This window comes from Castor canadensis, chromosome 6, assembly GCF_047511655.1.
Source record: "Castor canadensis chromosome 6, mCasCan1.hap1v2, whole genome shotgun sequence".
NCBI classification, from domain to species: Eukaryota; Metazoa; Chordata; class Mammalia; order Rodentia; family Castoridae; genus Castor; species Castor canadensis.
Genome location: NC_133391.1, coordinates 69,405,973 through 69,429,116, shown reverse-complemented (window position 1 = coordinate 69,429,116; position 23,144 = coordinate 69,405,973). Strand labels below are relative to the sequence as shown.

The following is a 23,144-nucleotide window of genomic DNA, read 5'->3' as shown; positions in this document are numbered from 1 at the left end:
CCTAGACTGTCCTGGTTTTAGTATCAAACATCTCGTATCAGCATCCAGGATGGTCAGCACTCTATCATGGACAAGAAAGGCCAAACCCGCTACATCACCATCAGGTTCTGCCTGGCCACTGGTAAGCTACTTGGACTCAGAAAACTTTCCTGAAGCCAGTGGGCCCTCTCATGGTCTTTGCTCTCCAGCTCTAAGGCCCCTGCCCCAAGCTGGGCCCATAAGCATGTTTGAAGGTAAAGAGAACTTTTTTCTCCTTAGCCCATTCTCCAAACCACCCTCCAGGTACTCTGAGGCCTGGGGTTGTCTGTGAGGTTGGGGTGAGGGAAGAGAATGAGTGAGGATTTCCTCAGCTTCCCCGGAAGATGAACATTGTCCAGAGACTGCTCAAGGAGACTTTGGCTCTTGGCTGTTCATAGCAACTCATATCCACTTCCTTGCTTTCTTAAGGATACCCTAAGTGCCTGAGAGTATGCCATCTTCATCCCTGGCTCTAAGTATGGGGCATGTGGCCCAGGCATAATCCAGTGACTGACTCAGCCTTGACATGTGGCCCAAGCTGGTTCAATCAGAATGAAGACTGGAACTTTTATTTTGCAGCAGGGGAGATCTGGACCAGGGAACACTTTCCAGGGCCCCTCCTTGACCAAGACAGGGACACATGAAGTGCACAGAAGTTTGTAGCTATTTATTGCACTGAAAACACCAAGAATAAAACAGACACCCCTTCTTCCCTCCCCACCCCCCAATAGCAGAAAGTTTGAGCAGTGGTCATTCAAGTTCACAGCCACATATTTTTAAAAAAAGAAAAGAAGGAATTGAAACAAAACCCCAAACAAATACTAACAAAGAAACCAGCATGGGGAGCCTGGCAAACACATCCCCATAGGGTCTCCCTTGAAGGGAGACAGGCGGCCCGGGAGCAGGATTCGAGCCAGGGTGGCACAAACCCTGTGGAGTACTTTCCTGTAAACATATTTGCATGCTAGAGCCTGGGTTTTGACTTGGATTTGGATTTTTTTTTTTTTTTTTTTTTTTGCATCTAGAGGGCATTTGAGAGGAGCATAGAGTTTGTCTGGTGGGCTCTGGGCAGTGTTTCCTGCCTGCTGCCTCAGGGTCACCCTGGTCCTCAGGGTCTACATCCGGTGACTGCTCACCCACAGGGGTGGCCTCTACAGTAAGGGCCATCACAGCCTGGGGTAGGGCTCTGCCTCCACTTTTCTGGCACTTGGAGAGGCACACAGTGGACAGAGGTGTGACAGCCAAAGAAAGGCAAGATTTGGGGGTCCTCCTTATCTTGTTTCCTCTGGTAGGGAAACCAAGGTCCCAGAAGAGGAAAGGACTCACCCAAGGTCACACAGCAAGTCTGGTCAGAGCTAAGAATTGAAGTCTATTAACCCCCCAACCACTTCTCTTTTCCTTGCAGTCCACTGCTGATAAGCAATGGACAGGCACCAAAGAGGGGAACGAGGGGCAGGTATGGGCGAGGATGGGGGCTGGCCAGGCCTAAAGCAAATAGAAAGCCAGCCAACGCCGAACACTGTAAGTTCCCCTCAGGTATACTGAGCCTCATGTCACCATCAATTTGATTCTCCATCAGTCTGGGTTAGGAACACTTATCCTTTTTAACTGATGGGGAAACTGAGGCTGAAGAAAAAAACCAGACCTTGCTTGGTAATTGTAGCATCCCCTGGTGAAGGCCACACCTCTCCTTCACCTTTGATTGGGGATGGCCATAGGGAACCGGCAGTTCACAGAGGGACAGGTAGTTTTGCTGCTGGGAAAATGAGATCACTGAACCTTACTGAGAAGACCTCTGGGCCCTGGGGCAGGCAAGGAGCACACCCTCTAGGACAGGGCAGCAGGATCTCTTCCAGGGACAGAGGCCAGTGATGGGCCAGCTTGCAAAAGAGAGGTCTGGGCAGCCCCTTTCCTGGCCTGCAGCCCAGCTTGTCTCACCTGTCCCTGTGCAGCAGGACTTAAGAAAAGAGCCCAGCAGACAACTCATGATGGGGGAGAACTAGAAAGTTCAGGATTAAACATCCCCCTAGTTCTGCTCCAGCCAACACCCGGGAGGGCTGAGGGCACTGCAGCGTCCTCCAAACCCTAACACAGGGGATGTGGCTCTTCCTCCCCTAGATCCTCCAGAGGGGACAGTATCTCATGCTGGCAAAACACGGCCACACAGAGGCCAAAAGCACAGAGAGGCAGCAATGTAATTCCGAGTCGGACACTGAGAATACAACCTCTATTGGGTGTTTTGTTTTTTTTTATCCAAAACATGTAGATTGATTTTGCTGAGTGTTTTTCTTCTTTTCATTTTTTTCAACATACTTACTGCATATAAAGTCATGCAAAGGAAACAGTGCAGACAGCAGATCCTGTGGATGTACCAAGGCATTCCACACCAGTCAGCTTTGGGCAAGAGGGAGGGAGAGAGGAAAGGAGCGAGAGAGAGAGAGAGAGAGAGAGAGAGAGAGGAAGAGAGAGAGAAACTCCAGATTCAGGGTGAGGCGTGAAGACTAGAAGGCAGGCAGAAGTATCCAGTGCTCTGCTTTGGCCATCAGATGCCAAGGGTAGAGAGAGGCAATGAAGGCCCATGCTCACCCATGTTCAGAGACCAAGGGGTGGGTGGGGGCACTGGGGGCTCCACACACATGTGGAGGAAGGAAATCCTGGAAAGTTCAGTGGTAAGGACCCCAGTTTGAGAGAGAAGCGAAGCCAAGCCCGGATGTTTCCATCCTGATAGCCTCAGCCCTCTCCCTGCCTAGACTCACTGTTTCTTAGTCACCTAGCACTTGGAAGGGAGGCCTGCACTGGCTCACCTCAGGACCAGAATGGCAGAGAGGCCATGCTTCCTGGGGCCAAGTCCGCCTCAGCCTCAGATAACCACAGGTGACAAAGTCCACCTCAGAAAGGACCAAAAGAAACCAAAAAAGCCTAGAACAGAATAAAAACTACCTCTCACCCCTCTTTCTATCCCCTTCCCAACCCAGCCCTCTTCACATAACTCGAAAGGCTTAGTTATTACATAAATATTCCTTAACGCAAAATCCATTTACGAAATACACAGAAGTTTGGCTAGAAAAAGGCATGCGGTCCAAATAGAAGTAATTCCTAAACGTTGCTTTCTTTTGCCCCTGAAACACAATCAGGTTCTCTCTCGGACATGATGAAGTTGGAATTCTCCAAAGATGATGGAGGGTGGGTGAGCAGGTCAATGTTGCAGGTGGACTTCGCAGGAGGCAGCAAGTGGGGCAGGTGAGGGGTTGAACTCCCTGTACTGGGAAGGGTCAGCAGACCCCCAGAAGGCCAGCCCAGGAGGGGAGGAGATCTGGGCAGCAGTTGAAGGCAGGGCTTCCTGTTCTGCCCTTCTTTCATACTCTCCCACAGGGAGGCTGGCCATGGGGATGGGGGGGAGAGGTTCACCTGTACTTCTTCGGGGACCCCAGAAGAGGAGAGGTCCATGACAGGAACCCCCACTACACATCTCTCCTCCTCAAGCCTGGTGAACACATAGCTGGAGCCAAGGCCAGTCCAGGCCAACAACAGTGGGTGGAAGTGGTGGGGGGGAAGTCCTTGGGGCCAGCACCCCAGGTATTCAGGCCTGAGGAAGCCCTGCCCTGTCAGGAAGAGAGCAGGAGTAAGGGGTGGGGGTGGGGAGAGCTGGCCATTTGCTTTGAAGTCGGGATGGCTTTTGTGAACAAGCAGATTTTCTCGATGCAGGAACAGAGGTAAACTGTTCGATCGATGAGATGGGGAGAATTCCAGCAAAATCCAAGAGAGAGAATCAGCAGCCACTTTCCAAGGACAAAGAGTGGATCTCTGCGACATGACACCGCAGCGACCCCAGCCGGGTCCTTCAACTGTAAGAGACAGTGCAGGTGGTAGTCAGTGTGATGTCTCTCAGGGAAGCCCACCCACCACCTTAGATGGGGTCCACACTGCCTTATAGCACTCCCACCTAGGTTTGCTTGGGACCTACAGGAATGGCGCCTCCTCCCTGGCATCTTCCCAATCCCCACCGTAGTATTTCAGAAGCATGTGGCAGTATCCATGTTCCCCAGTGTGTCCCTTCTCCAGGCCAACACCCTTCATTTCCCCCTGGGCGAGTGGGTAGAGGAGGCAGGAAGAAAGGATTCTTACTGGGGCAGGACAGAGGGCGCCCCAGATCTGTGGAAGTGGACGATCTGCCATTTGCCATCCCGACGGTGCCAGACACGGGTCTCTTCTGACTGGGCGGTGCGGGGGATGCCGCCAGCGTCCAGGTACTGCGTGATGCGGATGTAGGCTATGCAGGCTGACTCATCGCCCATCAGGTGGATGTGGGGGTTCAGGATGGTGGTGTGCACGGGCTTGCTGTTCCGGGACCACACTGGAGTTGGGGCAGGAGGGGCAGAGGAGATGCAACTGGGGGCCTCCTGCCTTGCTTCCTTTGCTGTCAACTCCTAACAGCCCTCCCAAGGGAGGCCCCTCTGCCTGCCTCATTTGCAACAGGGCAAACTGTGACAGGGCTCAGCTACCTGGGAGTCAAGACAGAGATGCTTGGTAATGGGGAACTCCCGTCCTAGCTTAGATACCAATGGATTTCAGACACACTGAATTCTTCAAACACAGAAAAGTGGAATCTTAATATTGTAGTCTCCATTCAGAGGTATGGGGCCAAGAGGTTTATAAATCCAGATGACCGGGATGGGTGGAGTGGCTTAAGTGGTAGAGTGCCTGTCTAGACCCAGATAACCTTGATCTGTCTCAAACCCAGATCCCTACAGGGGCCAGACAGGTATATAAACAAGGGGGCTGAGCCAGGTATAAGATGCTGAATGACAGACACTTTGCCTCTGGGTCAGAGAGACAGTAGGGAGTGATAAGGACTGTGGTAAATAGAACCCCTTGTCCTGTCCTGCTCTCGGCCTCCCTAGTGGTTGCAATGTGAATAAGTGGGACTCATGTCACCACACCTGGTTTCTCAAAAGAATCTGGAAATCTGGGCTTTTATATGAAAATTCTTCCTTTTTAAATGATTGAAATAACATTCAAATTTCGCACACAGACCCCATGAAACCTCTACAGTCCAGACATGGCTGGTGGGGCTCCATTTGCGAATGCTACTGTTGACATACCAGATTATAGAAACTTGGGGAATTCTGGAATTGCATAACCTTTGAGATTTTTAGGATTGTATTGGTAGTCATGGAGTGAGGTCATGCAGTTTTCCAGAGTTAAAGGGAAACGTGTAGATCTTATAATCATGATAGAACTGAGCAAAGTACCTGAAACCAGCTCCCACTACATGAAAGATGAACCCCACCATTTTTGCTATCATTATCATATTGGTTCTAGAAACTCAACTTGTTCATAAAGATAGAAATGAGAGTACAGGAAGACAATGACCGGGGTGGGGGGAGGATTGGCCAGAAGACATTAGGTTCTCACTCTTTAACAGGAACTTTGTGCCGTCCCTTAGAGTTACCTGACTGTAGGTCCCAATCATGTGGATAGCTGACTTAAAATGCAGCCCCTAACGCCACCCTTAGACTTCCCAGTTGAAGGAACTGTAATAAAAATCTCCCTTCCTTGTCCCCAGCCTCTGATTCTGATATCCAGCCAGATTTGTAAGGCACTTATTTTCTGAAAAACATAAAATGTCTTTATTTTTTTTTTCTGGGCCGCAGAAAGCCTCCAATAGCGTCTACTTCCTAATATGATAATCACACTATACCCAGGCCTTGGGTAAAAGACCAAAATTATGAGTTCTTAGACAAACAGAATAGCAGACTTAGAATTCTGGGCTCTCAGACATGTAGAATGTACATCTTTAGCATCACAGGCTTGGGAGTGACTTTGCACCAAGTGCCCCTTCTACAAAAAGCAAGGAGGCTTCCTTAAACATCCCTGATCACATACAGCACACAAGACCATCTATTTGAATGCATCCATTTAGCAGATATGGAAACTAAGGTCCAGAGTAGCCATGTGGCTTGGCCCAAACTATGCCAGTTTCTGAAAGAAATGCAGTGTAGCCTAAAAGAAATCAGACTCCTGGTGAACAATTTAGAACAATTCCAGAAGGAACAGAGAGTGTATCATTGTTGAGGGATGGGACTTGCCGTTGTTGGCAAGGGCTGGGATTCCCCAGGGGCTCCACCTTAATGTGATGTCTTTTAACCAGATTAGAAGCTAGGGTGGGAGTGGAAGGGGAGGAATCTGTCAGGGTCTTGCTTCTGTGGATCCTGCCTTGGAGGGGACCAGATGTTCAACTCTAGAGTCCAAGGGTCAGTACTAAGATGGGGGCCACTGCATGAGGGACTACATGGCCCCTATCTGTGTTCTGTCCCTGTGCCCCCAGAGAACACAGGTACAATGGCAGCCACAGTGATCCTTGGGAGCTTCAAGTGATAGACCCAGGAGGTCCAGCCACCTCTCTTCACATGAGAATCCAAATCCATTGCTAGCCTTAGAGAATCAGAGTTCGATTCATGACAAACATGTAGCTCCTTTCTTCACAGCTTTTTTTTTGGCGGGGGGTGGTGAGTAGAAAGAAGAAGGGTGCCCTGGAGTCTCTGCACTTTATAAAATTCAGCAGGTGCAGGCCAGGAGAGTGTCAGTTCCAGCTCCAGGCTACCACTGTGAAGACAGAGTGGGCCACACTGGCAAGGAAAGGCGCTTGGGAGTAAGTCAGGGCCAGGTTCTACCACCAACCTTCTGGTTTCCTTTGGACAAGTCATTTCCTCTTTCTGGGCCTCAGTTTCCCCTTCTAAATGACAGAGTTGAACTAGATCTTCAGGCACTGAAGTACCGCTCTTAACACTTTCACCATATCCAAATGCCACCTGTGCATATTTCATGAAAATATTTTCCTCATTGATTCGCTCTACTAATTTATATGCTTATTTTAAAAGAAAACTGTCTTGCACAATCATCTGTGGACAATCAGTATCACAGAATAAAAAGTTAGTAAGTCCGATGAAAACAAAATGAAGTTATGTAATCCTTGCTCTCTGTTCTTGACTTCAAGGGATCTGATTCTGGGACTCTTGCTCTTTGATAGAGGAAGAAATTAGGAAGCATCAGAGAGGTGTTAAAGATAGGCTGGCACCCAACTGTGCCTTTCCCTTTGATGTTGCCAGAGGACTGAAAGAGAATTAAATAGGAACAGCTTTCTCACTGCATGAGCCGATGTTTTAAGTGGTGTCTACATACACCTGCAATGATGCTATGAAGCTCCAGGAGAGCCTGCCCTTCGTTTTGGGGGACCCTGGCTGTACTACCTCTCGGGTCCTTCCTCTACATCCTAAGTGGATTCTACCTATGTGCCCTTTGCTTGGTCCCTGCCTGATCCCTGGACTGGATGAGACAGGCACAAGGCACCTTATGTCAGGCTCAGCCTCAGCCCCCGACAGCCCCTGGTGGTGCAGCTGCTGAGATCTCTCCTGCCAAGGAGAGGCCCAGGAAGGACAGACATGCAGGACAAAGACCTAGACAAACAGGCAGGGGCACAGCAGTGTGAGCTCGCTGTCCTCCCCTTTTTCCCAAACTGCCAATCTACAGAGGATATTGTGAAATAACCCTGGAGCCAGCTGGGCATCTGTGATGGCCCCAGACATCCAAATTACTAGCTTGGGGTGTGACCCCACTCCTCACGTAAGAGAAGGCTCCCTTGTCTATAAAAAGAGAAAAAAAAAAAAACTGGGCATGGTGGCACATATTTGTAATCCCTGAACTAGAGAGACCGAAGTAGGGATTGCGAGTTCAAGACCAGCCTGGGCTATACAGAGAGACCCTATGTCTCAAAAAAAAAAAGTGGGGGTGGGGATAAAGGTCTTCCCCAGACCCCTCCCAAGGTCAAGGGCAGGAACAGCTTGTCAAATATGTCCCTGGTTTCTGAAGACCCATCTGCCTGCCTTGTCCCATCCTCAGTCACAGGAGGGGCTGCTGGCAGTCAGTGGGCCAAGTTTAGGAGAGGGAACCAAGAGGGTACCAACCCCTGTCCACACAGGATCTTCCTCTTCACTGGCTCCTGAGATGCCCCTGGGGCCCTGCCCATCACCCTGCTGTGCCATCCGGCAGGACATGGAACAAGAGCAGACAACAGGCACCCCAGAGAGAAGGAATTGCTCACGGTTTTCAAAATAGAATCGATGGAAGTCCAGGCCCTCGACCAGGTTCCCCAGGGCCTCGGGTTCGAAAGCCGTCATTCCAGGGTCGCACATCTTCCTGGGGGAAGGAAGCCAGAGGAAAGAGGGGGCTAGGGTGGCTTCTCGCTGTACTCTTAGCGGGTGAGTCTGCACCTGCCTTGCAGGATGGAAGAGGCTGGTGGGTGGAAAGAGGCTGTGCACTGTCAAGTATGGGGTGGTGTTGACTAGTTGCCATTTAGGTCCAGGAGCCTAGGATCAGGTCCTGGCTCTGCCACTTACTGGTTATGAGATCCCAGCTTAATCTCTTGAAGTAAGAGTACCAGGATAGGTGCCTGCAGGAATGACCACAGCCTGCTATCTGATCTCCACATTGCACTTCAGCTAAGGTAGTGGTTCCAAAGGCACCTATTTCTAATTTGTCTTCCCTGGATATGGGGTGGGAGCTGCTTTTTCCTTTACATAAAAGTCACCTCTGCTCACCCAGTCAGGTGTGCAGTTGTAAGGGAGACCATGACAGCCCGGCAGGAGAAGGGGACAAATTGTCTCTCTAGCTCCAGATTTAAGGGGTCTTTTGCAGCACAATATAGACCCCTGCGACAATAGCAATGAAGCCAGGAATAGGAAATGCTCCTGGACAGGCCAAATTCCCAATCCAGGGTAGAACTGGAGATACCAGAAGAGGGTGTCAGGCACAGTGTTGTCTGAGCTGGACAAAGTCCTTGCAGGGTGACTCCACACAACTCACTTTTCCACTCAAGACCCCAAATTCTATAGGCGAATGAAGTCAGAGGTAGGGAGCTGTGCTCAGAGCTGTGCTCCAGCTCCAGAATCCTCCCAGGTGGGGTTGGAGTGCTGACAGTGGAAGATGGAGCACCCCTCCCCACCCCCACACACAGAAGCCCCATTAAGGGGGTGTCTGGGTGTACCTGCCTCCGAGAGTGAAGAGACTCAGGGATCATTTGCTCCAACCATATTGTACATGTAGGGAAACTGAGGCTCAGTGAGATGATAGGGGATTATTCAGAGTGTCCAGGTCTAGACACCAGGATACCACAGGCCCCTTAATTCATGGCAAAGGCCAGAGCCTAGAACAGACTGCACATGCCAGATAAAGTGACATCATACAGGTGGAAGTAGGTCCCCAGGGCCCTCAGAAATGGCACCGGGGATTCAGGGTCTGTCCACAGGGCCCACTTCATCTTCCCTCTCTCCTTGGCCGTGCATTTCCACTGGTATAATAATCCCAATTTTTCTAGGGCTAGCTGCAAGACTAGTGTTAACTGCCTGCTTCTTGCTTTTATGCAACACCTCAGCACAAACACCTGTGCACATTCCTTGTGCACACAGTCACAGCTGTGCACACACATGTGCAAGTAGATGCACACACATAAGTGCAGTACATGCTAACCTCAGTGACACACATGCACCTTCCAAGCCCCTTCGTCCTCCAGAGAAAACCAGTGAGTCTCTAGGGCTTTGACACCTGCCATGGCCAAAACTCTCCCACAGGTAGAATGCACCTGACCTGTCAAGCCTTTGGGAGGCTTACTGCAGCTCCTGGCACAAGGAAAACAGGGAAAAACTGCTTAGAGAGCACCCCTCTCTGGCCAGGTTATTCCCATCCCACCTTACCCCAACAGGCCAAGGTCATTCTGCCTCAGTCAGCAACCTTTGTCCATCAAAAAGCATATGTGTGGTGATCAGTCCCAGGCCTTGTCAGGACTGGCTGAAACACTATGGTCTAAGTCCAGAATATTTGCTCTCCCTGGGGCCAAACCAGGAAAGGCATTAGGGACCACCAGGAGGCGCTGCAGCCCAGCTCAGGTGCACAGCCTTCCCACCAAGAACTGGCGCAGGTATGTATGGGATGCATACCTATGTGTCAGAGGTATCTGGTACATATGTATCAGAACACCTGCTTAATTTTATGTTATTTGTGTGCACACTGCCTAACTCCCTGAGGATTTAAGGTTCTGCTTTGTGGTACTCCTGCTCATTAAAGCCACACACTTTCTAGGCCCTTGCCCGCTCCTGCCCAGCTGAGGTCAGTGGCTTGAAGAAGTCCAGGTGAGGACCCAGGCCCATTAGGCAGGTCTGAGGAAGGGTCTGCCTCCCTCCCCTCCTTCCCATGCTGAGGTGCAGCCCACCCCTCTTTCCAGGGGGAAGCGCAGGAATCCTGCTGCAGTTCCTTCAGGGATCAGGCTGGGAGGACTGGATGGAGAAAAGTGTGAGCAGAAAGCTCGACATAAGCTCAAAGTCCGAGTGCAGAACGGAAACATGAGGTCAGCCTCATTCGAAGCACATGCAGAGTGAGCGCGTGATGGTCAGCGACAAGGACCCTGAGGTTAGCCATTGGCACCCCCTCAACACCATCCAGGCAGGACATGCAAAATGAGCCCAGCTGACTCACGTGTAGGACTCAAAATCTCCATTGCTTATGGCTTCAATCAGCTGCTCTGTCACTTTTATAATTTCCTGTTTCCGCACTGTAAGGCAGGAGGGGACACAAATAATAATAATAATGATAATAATAATAATAATAGTGGCAATGATGAAGCCCAACTACTGTTTCCTGAGTCCTTATCATGTGCCAGGCAGACTCTGCCGGGACTGAGTCCTCATCTAGCTTGGCTGACTATCCCTGCATGATCCCTGGGAGCAGATATGGTCATCCCCACTTCACAGAAGAAACAGAGGCCCAGAAGGGAGAAAATGATGAAAGTTCCCTCAATTACAGAAGGCAGAGGCAGCGTCTCAGCTGGCAGCCTTTGCTGCTAAAAAGCATAGTACACATTGACTCTAATCCTGGTTTGGAACCTGGTCTCGACTCCAAAATATGCATCCCTGCCATTTTACTTTGCCATGTGAATCAGAATGGTGTCACATGTGGCATGGTCACCAATAGTCATGAACCAGGGCTCCCCCACAGCCAAGCCTGGAGCCAAGAAGGAAAGTTTTAGGGCTAAGTAACAGGATGGGTAACATCCCTGAGTCTGGGTGAGGTTTTTGATGCCTATAGGATTCAGGCACTGAGCTGTATAGAACTTTCTAGGATTAATAAATTGTTACTCTCCCCTGACTGCCACTGAAACATCACAAGCATTTGGTCTTTCTGGTGGAAAATTAGACATCAGTCTTCCCATGTGTGATGATCTGGGCCTCAGTTTTCCCATATGTGAAATTGGCACATTACCGCCTGTCATTCATTTAGAGCAGAATGGTAGGGGAAAGAACGCAAGTTTCAGTTGTGGATCACTCATCTAAGTCCCAGCCCAGGTCCTCGCAGGCTGTGCAGCTGTGGGCCACAAGACTGTTCTCTGGTGTGTCAAATGGAGATGACAGTGTTTTCCTCCCAGAGCTGGTGTGAAGGTGGGATGAGGTGATGACCACGGAGCACTTGTCCCAAAGTCTGGAACCTAGCAGATACAAGCACTTCCATTCCTGCAGCGCCATCAGGGTTGCCTTCTTATAGACTCCTGGGAGGTGGGCAAGGCCAGCCTGCGTCATGTCACACATGAGGTGACTGAGCCTCAGTGGTGCTAGCGTTTGCAGCCAGGTATCCTGGAACCCAGAAGAGCCTAGCAAAAGCTTGCCTCAGTTTCTCCAGGGCAGGCCCTCTTTCCCTCTTCCCCAAGATCAAGGTTAACCTCAAACCTAGTCCTTTCAGTGGCCTGCCTGGTGAGGGAGACAACACACTGCACAGAAAGTGGCTCTGGGTGGGCCTTGGTGTCTCTCAGTCTAGAAGCGGGGATGGAGACCAGGCCTGGCTGGGCCCTGACTGGTCACTCATGGGGCCCTGCCCCATGCTCAGGAGCTCACCTCAGTCCTGGGGGCTACAGAATCACAAACTACCCAGGTTGGAAGACCGCTCGGAGACCAGGGACTTCCCCTCCTTCCCAAACTACTGTAGAAACTGAAGCCCACTGAGGGGTTGTGACTGCCAGGACCTGGGAAATACAGGTACAGAGACGGGAGCCCAGCTTAAGGCCTTTTTCATAGGCCCCTGGTCCCCAGCCCACGCTCTCGTAATGCTAAGTGCACACACTTGCTTGACGCATGTACTTGGCTCCTTCTCTGCTTGACACAGGTGATGTGGCGCTGTGCCCGGCTGCCTGGAGACAGGATCAGGTCCGCCCCCTCAGGCCTTCGTTACTGAATGAATGGGTGAGTAGGCCCGGCTTCAGGCTGTGTGTTTAGTACTTAGCCTACAGAATCTCGGCCACATCACCACGAAGAAACTGGAGGTGACAAAGCCAAATAACTGCTCTGGTAGAGCAGGGACCCAGCCAGAGTTTGCAGCTCTAAAACCCATCACGCTCTCCCCACATCTGGGCCCTGGCACAGCCCTTGCCACATGTGGACTCAGGAAATGGTATAATGATGATCAGTGTTGGTCACCTCAGTGAGCAGACACTGCTTCCTCTCCTGGCTCCAACTAGAATCATCTGAGCTGGGAATGAACCCATCTTAGGGCATGAGTGACACCGGGTGACACATGTTGTTCCCCTCTCTCTGGGTCCTTGCCTGAGCTAGGGCAGAGGCAGCACTCAATACACACATGTAGCCTGAATGAATACATGGATAGATGGGTCCAAACCGGAGTGTGGTCTGCCATCTTTTCTCCAACCCTGGAATTGCCCAACTACCCAGCCACCTGTGTCCCTATGCACTCCAGAACCTCATCTCCTGGTCAGCTCTGTCCAGAGTCACAGAAGCTGCAACTGAGGATGGGAAGAGATGACCCTACCAGGAACCACCTTGGCATAGCCACTCCAACATGAAATCAAGGGGACGAGTGGGACCTGTGCCACCACCTTCGCCTTCTCCGAATGGACTTTGAGACCCTCCAGCTTGTCATTTAATGAACCTCTACTTAATGTGCTGTCTCCAGGGCTGCTTTTCAGGGCCACTGTGGCAGGGGAGGGGGGGTGCAGCAAAGTGGTAGAGGGCCTGGTTTCTGAAGCTGCCTGCCCTTGGGCAAGGGACTGCCCTGCGCCTCAGTTTCCCTACATTTGTAATGGAGATATTAATAGTACCTACCTTATAGGGATGGTCTGAAAATTAAGAATATATTGACAGAAACAGCTAAGAGCCAGCTGCTGTCTCATCAACATCATAATATCAACTGGATTATGTAAATGGTGATGCCTGGTGCTCTGTGAACAGAGCTGTGATGCTTCTCATTTGGGAATCTCCAAATTGGAAGCTCATCCTGAGCAGAGAGGCCTGTGTCACTAGCCAGGGCAGGGCAGGGCAGCCTGCCAGGCAGCCCACTGCAGTTACACCATTCTCGCTATGTGTACCTCTGTCCTCTTTCAAGTTGAGACCTGCTCCTAGTTACAGTCTGCTCTTCTTTCTGCTTTCTGCAGCTCTGATGTGATCATCTGCCCTCTCTCTAAACCAGGCTTCTGGACTCATTCTGCAGAATGTGATTTCCATAAGCTGGTCAACTACCCCTTGAGGGTCCCTGAGCTGTCTGGACACCTGTCTGAGTGTGACACACAGTCTCAGTTGTGGACTGAATAATGCAGGATTTCAGGTTTTGAGTATCACTCCCTATTCCCTCCCCAATTCTGGACATAATACCTCCATGAACACAGCCTGAGACACTAACTTGGCTCTGCCTCCAACCACTTGGGGCACCAAGTTTGCCAACAGTTGAAGTGCAGTGAGCAGCGATCTCCCTATCTTTGTTTTCTAGGACTGCAGATCTGGTCCTGGTGCTTCTTGGACCTGAAGTCTGTGGTCTGGGCTCTTTCTATGCCTTCAGCAGCCTGGCAGCTGGGAGAGGAGTTTATCCAGCAGCTGCTCAGTAGCCACCTTTGGCATTTCTTCTTACCAGAGGCTCACACAGACAACCCAGGAATGCCCTTCTACAGATGGGAAAGCTGAGCCTCCAGAGAGGTTATGGCACTCTCCTAAGAACACACAGCATACTGAGGCTGAGATGGAACCAGCATTCCTGACTGATATTTCCCAGAATGCTCAGTTTCCGAAGCAGCTTTTCAGGTTGGAGAGAAAATGGATTTTGCATAGAGCGGATCAGGAGGAGGCAGGGAAGTGGAGAGGAAGCCTGGCAGAGTCTGGCACAGCGCAGAGGGCAAGAGGCCTTGCATAAGTCCAGAGGTGCTCTGAAATATTCATGTCTCTTCCCTTCCTCGGGGGGGGGGGGGAAGTTGTTCCTTGGAGGATGACATTTCTAATTATCTCTCATGTCATGTCAGAGTCCACCAGTCAGCTGCTATCCTCACTTAGAGAAGGCTTAACAAGTTAACACCAGAAAATGGTTCCTGGGGTAATTTCTCTGAGCTGGGGAATCTGGGGGAGGCACAAGGGCTCTTCTCTCCCCAAGGCATGGCCTTTGGGGCCTTTTCACATGTGGGGAAACTGAGGCAGAGAACACCATCCCAGCTCTGCAATTAATAATCCACATGTGCCCTTCCTCCTCTGTGGGCTCCAGAGTTCTTTCTGTAAGAGGGGCAGAGGTGAACTGAAACCGAAGGGAAATGATCCCATCCTGACTCCTTGAAAGCAGAGGCTAACAGTGGCTCAGCGGGGCCTTCGGGGTGCAGCTCAAAGCCCTTATCTCAGGTGGAAGGCATCCTTTCCATCTCCTGTTTTATATTAACAGCATACACAATTCTTCACTCTTTTCCAAATAGTTCTCTGTCTGTTTAACATGTAAATATTTGTCTTAAAATAGTCTTTGAGTAAAATTGATTTTTCCAAGCAAATGTCATGGGGCTTCCTATCCTTCAACCATGAACTCCAGTTTGAAAAACAAAAAGACATTAAGATATTTTAAACATTACCACATGTCAAATTCATGCACTGTATAAGCAGCCTCTCATTTCATTTGCACAGTAATCTCTGAGGTTGATTCTAATATCATCACTTCTTTACTATTAAGGAAACTGCAGCTCAGAGAGGTTGAGTAAGTTGTCCAAGGTCACCCAGCAAATGAACTCTGGTGGAGAAGTACAGTGTGAGGTTCCTCCACAGTTCCTGTCTGCTTTGACACCAGGATGATGAGGCCTCATCAATTGCCTCAGAATCCCAGAGTCCATCCCTTATTATTAAGACAGAGAGCCTTAAATCCGGGAGTATCTTAGAGGAGACCAATGTCTTGGTCCACCAGACTTAAGGAATTGGGATGTGCAAAGACAGAGCTGGGAATGGGATTAGACAGAACTTGTGACTTCCTGGACCCTAGTGGGCTGTCCTTCAGGAGAAGGCATTTGTAAAGTTGGTTCCAGGGCTATCATAGAAGACTGACTGGCTAGTGCCTAGTTATCATGACAGAGTGCCTGGCCAAGGTATTGTCACTCTCCCACAAGCTGGGAATGCCAGAAAGGGACAGCCACAGGCTGGACCCATCTCCTAGGCTGCTGGCAGAGTTAAGAGGCCATCATAATATGCAGTGTGTCAAAAAAAAAAAAAAAAGCCTAAATTGCAATTGTGAAAAGAAAAGACATGATAAAGTATTCGCCCACAACCGTGTCTTTTTTCTCTTTTTCCAGTGCTGGTGTCATGCGTGTTCGGCAAGTGCTCCATAGTTGAACCACACCCTCAGACCCATTGTATTCGTTCAAGGCAAAAAATCCGCACTCCTGAAAGATGTCTCAACTGGCACAGCTGAGTTCCCTCCAGGTCAGCTGCTTTGTTTATTTCAGAGTCTCCCCAGGTGGCTCTGCCACCCCCAGAAGTGTGCAAATCCCTAAATCTGCCAGTCTCCCATGGGAAACAAGGAGGGCCAGGTGCCCAGTGAGGGCAGCACAGCAGGACATTGCTAACCATCAAGGATTTGTGTCTTCTGCCTAGAGACAGCACTGTGTCCCTTCCTGAAAGCTCTTGGCACTTGCCACACTAAGGCCTCCAGCTGCCTGCCAGCCAGGCTCAGGAGCCAGACTGCTTGGGTTCAAATCTCAACCCTACCAGTTGAAGCTGCAGGCCTTTGGGCCAATTTGCCCAGGTTCTCAGTCCTGGGTCCTCCGCTGTAATATGCAGCCCGTTGCAGTTTGGGTTTGTTGTGCAGCTCTGCTATGTTAGCCCGGCAAGGATCGTAAGTTGTAGGGTGCTATTGTTATTTCTTCTCTTACAAAGACACCATCACAGGTATCTTTGCTCCCTCATCCATAGGAGAGCTTTCTTTCTTTCTTTGTTTTTGGTTTTATCTATTTGTTAATTTATTTTTGAGATAAGGTCTTGCTACCTAGTTCAGGCTGGACTTGAACTCAAGATCCTCCTACCTTAGCTTCCTGAATGCTGAGTTTACAAGCACCTGTCACCACACCTGGCGCATCTGAGAACTTTTGAGGACTGTTAGCCACTAACTACAGTAATCCCTGAAGTTTTGTTGGCTTTGGTTGGTTTGGGTTTCCCATACTCCAACCAACTTTCTGGGTTTTTTTCTCTCCCTTTCTTCAGTCTTCTTACTTCCTGTTGTAAACTCAGTTTAAAAAAAAAAAACAAAAACCCAAGAACACTTATTTCCAAAGGAAAATTTATGTCACTGCTATACACTCATGAGTTGAAGATGTTAATTTTTTTCTAATACACAATAAAGTAAATCCATTACCCTAAAATAAGAAACCCCATCTGCGTGGTACCCTCATGGGGAAGCCACTCCCACTTGTCAGGAGACAAAGCTAGACTCTGCAGAAGGGCTGAAAACAGGCTGGCATGGGGCACTTCTTGTAGGGAGCTCCCACTGCAGGGGTTTGCCTAGCAAGCGCCAGGAAGTCTGGGGGCCCGGATACCAAAGGCAAGGCCCTTCCCTACCTTTGGTGTCTTCATCCTCAATGGTCGTGTTGGTACTCTCTGAAGATTCCTGCCAAAGAGAACACGGGAGGCGGTGAGGTATGGCTGGCGAGCAGGGCAGAGCGTGGCCAGTCAGGGCTGCCCCAGCTGATGAGGTGCTCGGCTTCTGCATGCCTCCCCGGCTCTGTGTCCAGATGCTGCCTGAAAACTCTGCCAGACCTTCCAGCCTGAGGACAGCCCAGCTAAGCAGGTGGCTGGGAGTGGGGCTGATATGAAAGGCTACCTGCAAGGAGATTCCTGACCTTTCTGGGAGGGCTGAGAGGGTCTTGCTGGGTCCCTTTTGCTCGAGGGGGCAAAGAGTGGGTGGGGAGGAGCAGAGAGACACCATGGTGGCCACAGAATGGGGAAGGAATACACACTGGCAGGAGCAGAAGACAGAAAGAGGGAGGCCCAGTGTGAGAAAGGGTGGGCTTTTCAGAGGGGAGAAAAACCACACAACTGAGTGAGACAGCCATGGAACCAGAAGAAGAGGGACATGGGCCACAGTGCCACTGCTGGTGCCCTAGACAGAGGCAGGACTGTGACTCCTCTTCCATGGTGGCCTGCACAAGCTCAGAGGGCCACCATGGCACCTGCTGCTTCAGCCAAACCAAGCCCCACCCTGGCCACAATTGGCACAAACCAAGTCCTGAAATGAGTTCTAGAGCAGAGGGGTGGGGGTGGGGTGGGGGGAAGCCAGAATCCAAGGACTGGACATGGGCTTGGGCTCAAATCCATGTTTGGAACCAAGGGAAATGTCAGGTCTGCTGTTTGCCTGCTGGTCTGGGCCGTGGAGTTGGAGGTGTCAACAGAAACACGCAAACAACACACACACACAACACACATGTTGTCACACAAGGCACACGTACCAAGCACGCCCTGAGCACTCTCTCCCCGCCCTGGGTTCCCATGCAGCCTGCAGGAGCAAGGGAGCAAGGGGCCGAGGCCCAGCATTTACCGGCGTTTGGGAGACGGCAGACACTCACCATTAACTGAACGCTGGAACTGGACTTTCTTTTCTGGAAAAACAAGGAGAAGAGATGGGACAGGAAAAGACAGAGCGTGAAAACGGCAGGGAGCAGAGAAACGACAGATGGGAGGTTTGGAAGGAGGATGGGCCTCAGTGTCATCCTCTGTGGTTCTTTGCCATTGGGACAAGGAGTCAGGGCTACCAACAACAGCTGGCCCGGCAGGGCCAGGCTTCTTAGCCTGAAGTTCTGGATCCTAATGCACAGTTGCCTGAATCTGCTGAGTCTAACAGCCAAGTTCAAGACCAAGCCTGCCTTGGATCAGAGCTACCCACCACACCTCACTCTGGGGGAAGCCAGTCCTGCCTCTTGGATGCCAGCTGTCTTGGATTCTCCAGAATCCAAGCTTTTGAAGGACAAAAGGGTGCTCAGGCCTGGAGATGAGGCCAAATGCTTTCCTCTAGGCTCTCCATGCATCTCTGCTAAGGGGAATCCCACTCCCAGGTGAATGTCATTGAAATTTGGGAAACTTTTTTTTTTTTTCTTTGCAGTGCTGGGATGGAACTTAGGGCTCTGTGCATGCTAGGCAAGCTCTCTACCACTGAGCTATGTCCCCAACCTTAGAAAACCTGTCAAAAATTACAAAACCAGGTCCCCTCAGAGGAGTGTGACAGCTAGGTGTGGGGCATCTCTTTTTTCAGCAATATTCCCAGAGATACTGGGAATATAAGGTCAGCTGTAGGAGCCAGCCCTTTAAGTGGCCTTTGAAGTCCTGCTTGTGTTCACAATTTCCCAGTGCCAATCCTATTCAGCTCCTTTATGCTGATAGAGAAACTGAATCACAGGTGGACGTGAACTTGAGTCTAGACCATGAGTCTTGTAACCCTGCTGATTGGCTTAGATTTGGGGGTCTATAGCCTTCCTTTTATTGGCTGTAAAGCCAAGGTGAGAAACTAAGGCTTAGTGACCTGCCCCAGCTCTCTTAGCAAGCCACTGTCAGTACTGAGGCTGGCACACAGGCCTGTTACAGGGCTCTTTCCTCCGACTGGGGCTCCTGGTACCCACAGCCTGTGCCCTTCTCACAGGCTCATCCTTTCCTGAATTCCCTCATGTCTGAGAGGTCAGGAGACCCCTGGCCCTGCTGCCCCATTGGCAGGGTGAGGGGAAGCAGAGCAGAGACTGGAGTTGCCCCCCAGGTAGGCTTTTGCCATGGGAGGTACTGGCTAGTTCTCAAGGGTCTCAGGTCTACTCCTGGACTTTCTAATTCCATGATTCAGTGAGTCTGTGTGTGCCAGGACCTAACTCTGCACCTGTGACCAGGGCCCGCACAGATGTGGCAGCACAGCTCACTGGGCATTTTCACATTCATGTGCTGATGGGGACATGAATGCCTGGACCCTGTATCTTCTCAGCTGCTGGACAGTGTGACTTTACAGCCAACAACCTGCATCAGCCCCTCTCCTTTCCTCTTCTCTATTCTCCTCTCCTACTAGTGTTGGCCTCCCTCCCTGGCTGGAGCCAGACCAGGCCCAGGGTGTTGGAGAAAGGGGACAGGCCCACACAGCTCAGCTGTCAGCAGAAACCTGAGGAGCCACGCAGGGGCCAGGAGGTTTCAGGCGGGACACGAAAAGGGAACACAGAGCAAAGACTGCATCAGATTTGGACGCACAGTGACAGGATGGGACATGGGGAGAGAGGTCACAATGGCACGGATAGGACACCAACAGGGGCAGTGAGTGGGGTGAGGGGTGGGAGCGGTGGACCACTCCTTGTAGAAAGTAGTAGCTGAGGCCTAGGGATGGCCAGGGTGGGGCATTGCTTCTGAATCACAAAGGAGGGCGACACTGATAATCCTGGCTGACCAACACTTCAGAGTTTGATTGGAAAGGGACTTTCACGGAAAGTGGCGTCATCTCGCTTGCATCTCACATGCAGAAACGAAGTTCTAAGGTATGCAAAGGTGGTGGAAACTCAGTACAGTCAACATTAGCCCTGGAGAGCTCTTAAAGACCCATGAGGTACAGGCAAGTGTCTTCTGTAGATCCAGCTGAGCTGGCCTTTCCCCACAGCAACCAGATAACCACTGCCTGTCCCATTCCACCCCAGGTGGAATGTTTTGTCTCTAAGGACTTATTTATGGACTTTCCCCTTCAGCTGGGCGGTGTCCATTAGGCTGTGACTCCACCAGGTTCCACAGTGAGACCCTTACACCAGTCCTCGCAAACAGCTGCTGTACTCCCTCGCACAGATCACAAACAGGACCAGGATCAGGTCCTCAGGGGAGGGAGCAGTGAGGCCCAGACTCAAGCCCAACACTTCTTGACTTGAGGAAACATGACTGTCACACTCCTGCAGCCCCACTGGAGTAACTTATAGCAGGCTCGATTCCCCAGAGCCTAGGCCAGGCACTCCGAGTTCTTTTCCAGCTGGACTCCCTCCTAGATGGAAGGAAGGTGTCTGAGCTACAAAGAGGTGGTTGGGCCAGGGATGGCCTTTGAGTTTCTCTTCCTTCACCCATATCCAAGTCACCCTGACAAGTCATTCAGGGTCCGTCCTGTACTGCAGGAAGTAAGGACATTTCGTGCAGCTGTGCCCACTGGAAAGCCCTGTAGGGACAACATAGACCCCATGGTCTGAGTTGACCTTGCCCTCTGCTAGCCTCTACCGCTTGGCCTTGCCTTAGAGGACTGAGACTTACAGCTGCATCCCCAGAGCCAGCCTGAGGGAGACCCCTCCTGACCCCATGCCCATGACTTTCTACCAGCTTTTGTCAGGGCTGCATCTGACAGTCAGGCCGACCAAGGCAGCCTCTCCTTCTGCCCCCTCTTTTTCCACTGACCTGGGCACGGACCACCAGGGCCTGTAGCCTCTGCCACCACATACTTCAAATTGGGGTAAAAAAAGATGGCCTTCCCCAGGGGCCAGCACCCTCAGCTCAGCATCTAAACACTGGCATCAGAGAGGGCCCCACTACTCCAAACTTGTAGCCCCCACCCTACTACCCCACCCTGTTATTACCCATGTGCATTGGGAGGAAGAGGCAGCTCAGGGGACCCCAAGAGCAGGCAAGCCAGAGTCCACTGCAGGATTTGGGTTGGGTATATGTTAAATTACAGACTGGGGTAGCTTTTGAGCTGTGGTTTCCAAATATTTTTTTGAGCCACCTCTGTTTTTGAGAGAAATTTTACCTGAAAGTCTAACACATAAAACAGAAAAGATAATTCTGACTCACATCCCCTAAGCATGTACGCTAAGCTCTGAGTGCATGTTATCCCAGCTAATCCTCACAAACGGCCAGAGGAGGTGAAAGAGGAAGGCCAGGCTCAGGGGGTTGAAATAACCAGCCCTGGTCCAACTGTTGGTGAGCCTGCCTGGTTCTTATCCCTGTGATGGCTGTGCTAAGGCACTGTTCTGGCTGAAATGGGTGTGGGAAGTCCAGAACCTTGTGACATAGGCCTCCCCCTTTCTAATCCCACTCCATCTCATCTGTTGCCAGAGCCTTTGGGCTCCAAAGAGTTCAGTTTGAAAACCAGTGTTTTTTTCTAGTAACCAAATAATTACGTATAGTTGTACATCACTTAACAACAGGGACATGTTCCGAGAACTGCATCATTAGATTTTCTCATTGTGCAAACATTATAGGCCTAGCCTACTACACTTACCTAGGCCACACAGTAGAGCCTGTTGCTCCTAGGCTACAAACCTGTACAGTTACTGTATGGAATACTGTAGGCAATTGTAACACATGGTATTTGTGTATTTAAATATATCTGAACACAGAAAAGATACAGTAAGGATTATAGTGGTGGTGCATGCCTGTAATCCGAGCACTTGGGAGGCTGAGGCAGGAGGACCCGGAGTTCTAGACCAGCTGAGCTACATAGCAAGACCCAGTCTTAAAAAAAAAAAAAAAAAGAAAGAAAAACAAAGAGGTACAGTTAAAATCCTAGGCAAAAGGAGTTTCTCTGCTCCATCATAATCTTCAGGAAAAAAAAAAATCTTTAGGAATCACCATTGCACACACGGCACATGACTGCATCTTGCACTCCAGATGAGAAGGGAGAATGATTAGAAGGGGTTTTATTGCTTTTTGTATGTCTGTTTTTAAAGCTGAAGTTTGGAAAATGATCACCAAGTCCACATCTCACTCCATCCTACCTAAGGGAACCTCAAGTGGAAGAAGGCAAAAGGCAGAGGGGGGCCCAGTCCTGACATTAGCCCTCCAGCCCAGACTCCTCCCATGTAACCCTTGACAGATCAAAGCCAGTGACCTGAGACCATAAATGCCACTATAAACAAAGCCATACAGCCACCAACACACTGGGTGGCTGCATTTGCACAGCATCTCACACTTTCCAATGTCCTGGGCCCAGCCCAGCCCCGGGATCTGGCCAGGCAGGCACTGAACCCAGAGCAGGGTCTCCAGAGATGAGAATCTGTTAGGCGATTGGGTGGCAAAGTGGGAGGACACAGAGAGTAGGGGGACCAAGCCCCAGAGAGCAGAGTGAGAAGAGAGAAAAGAAGGGAAGAAGGGCCAGCAGCGTGTGCAGGTAAGTAGCTCGGGCATCAGGACTAGGCACAGGGGATAGGCCTGGTGAGGGGAGAAGGAGATCCTGGGCACTAAACAAGCAGGGGAAGGGAAGGAGGCCTCTGAATCCAAAGCCAAGAGGAATGGCTGTCCATCCTCCATGGGCCTTCTGGGTGGGCCTAGTGTGTGCGTCAAGTCAGGGCCCATTCCAGCCCACTCACACTTGGGCAGGAAGAAATTACCCCTCACCACCATTTCTGTCCCTCTTACACCTTTTGCTCACAAATCCTCCAGTCCTGGAGAGCCCCAGAAACTCCTTTTGATCTGCTCCTTTCCTCATACTCACCCCAACCCAGAGCCACCTGCCCCTCACTTCTTCTGGCCACTCCCCCACTACCTGCCACAACCAAGCAAGGTAAGAGGTGGGCACCAGAGCCCAGGCCTAGGGTTCTGAGGAGATTCTGGCCACATATATGACCTGTGCCTTCTCAGAAGACCATCAGCAAGGCCTGGATCTTGCCCTAGGCCTGATATGGACAGAGATCCTGTCCAAGACAGGCCTGCTGGGCTCCCAAGGGGCTTACCTTCACACCATCGTTCTTCTTGTTTCCTCCACTCTTCCCTCCTGTGGAGGAGAAAAAGTACAGGGTTAGTAACACCAAGCAGGGCACCAAGGCCCATAGGGTGAGGAAGAGCAGCATCCACGAGCAGCCG

General features: G+C 50.8%; 1 protein-coding gene across 2 annotated transcripts in view; it reads right to left on the bottom strand.

Annotated features, from left to right (window-relative positions):
- Nucleotides 1-3,644: 3,644 nt before the first annotated feature.
- Camk2a (calcium/calmodulin dependent protein kinase II alpha) overlaps nt 3,645-23,144 on the bottom strand; it is a 59,070-nt gene continuing 39,570 nt past the window's right edge. Inside the window, exons 13-19 of one of the 2 annotated variants that reach the window (XM_020170174.2) lie at nt 23,015-23,055; nt 17,921-17,953; nt 16,917-16,965; nt 10,546-10,621; nt 8,120-8,214; nt 4,144-4,372; nt 3,645-3,863 (exon numbers count right to left, since the gene is read on the bottom strand). In XM_020170174.2, coding sequence (XP_020025763.1) covers nt 3,860-3,863; nt 4,144-4,372; nt 8,120-8,214; nt 10,546-10,621; nt 16,917-16,965; nt 17,921-17,953; nt 23,015-23,055 — 527 coding nt within the window. In that variant the 3' untranslated portion in view covers nt 3,645-3,859. The remainder of the gene's footprint in view (nt 3,864-4,143; nt 4,373-8,119; nt 8,215-10,545; nt 10,622-16,916; nt 16,966-17,920; nt 17,954-23,014; nt 23,056-23,144) is intronic. The other variant, XM_020170175.2, reaches the window with a different exon arrangement.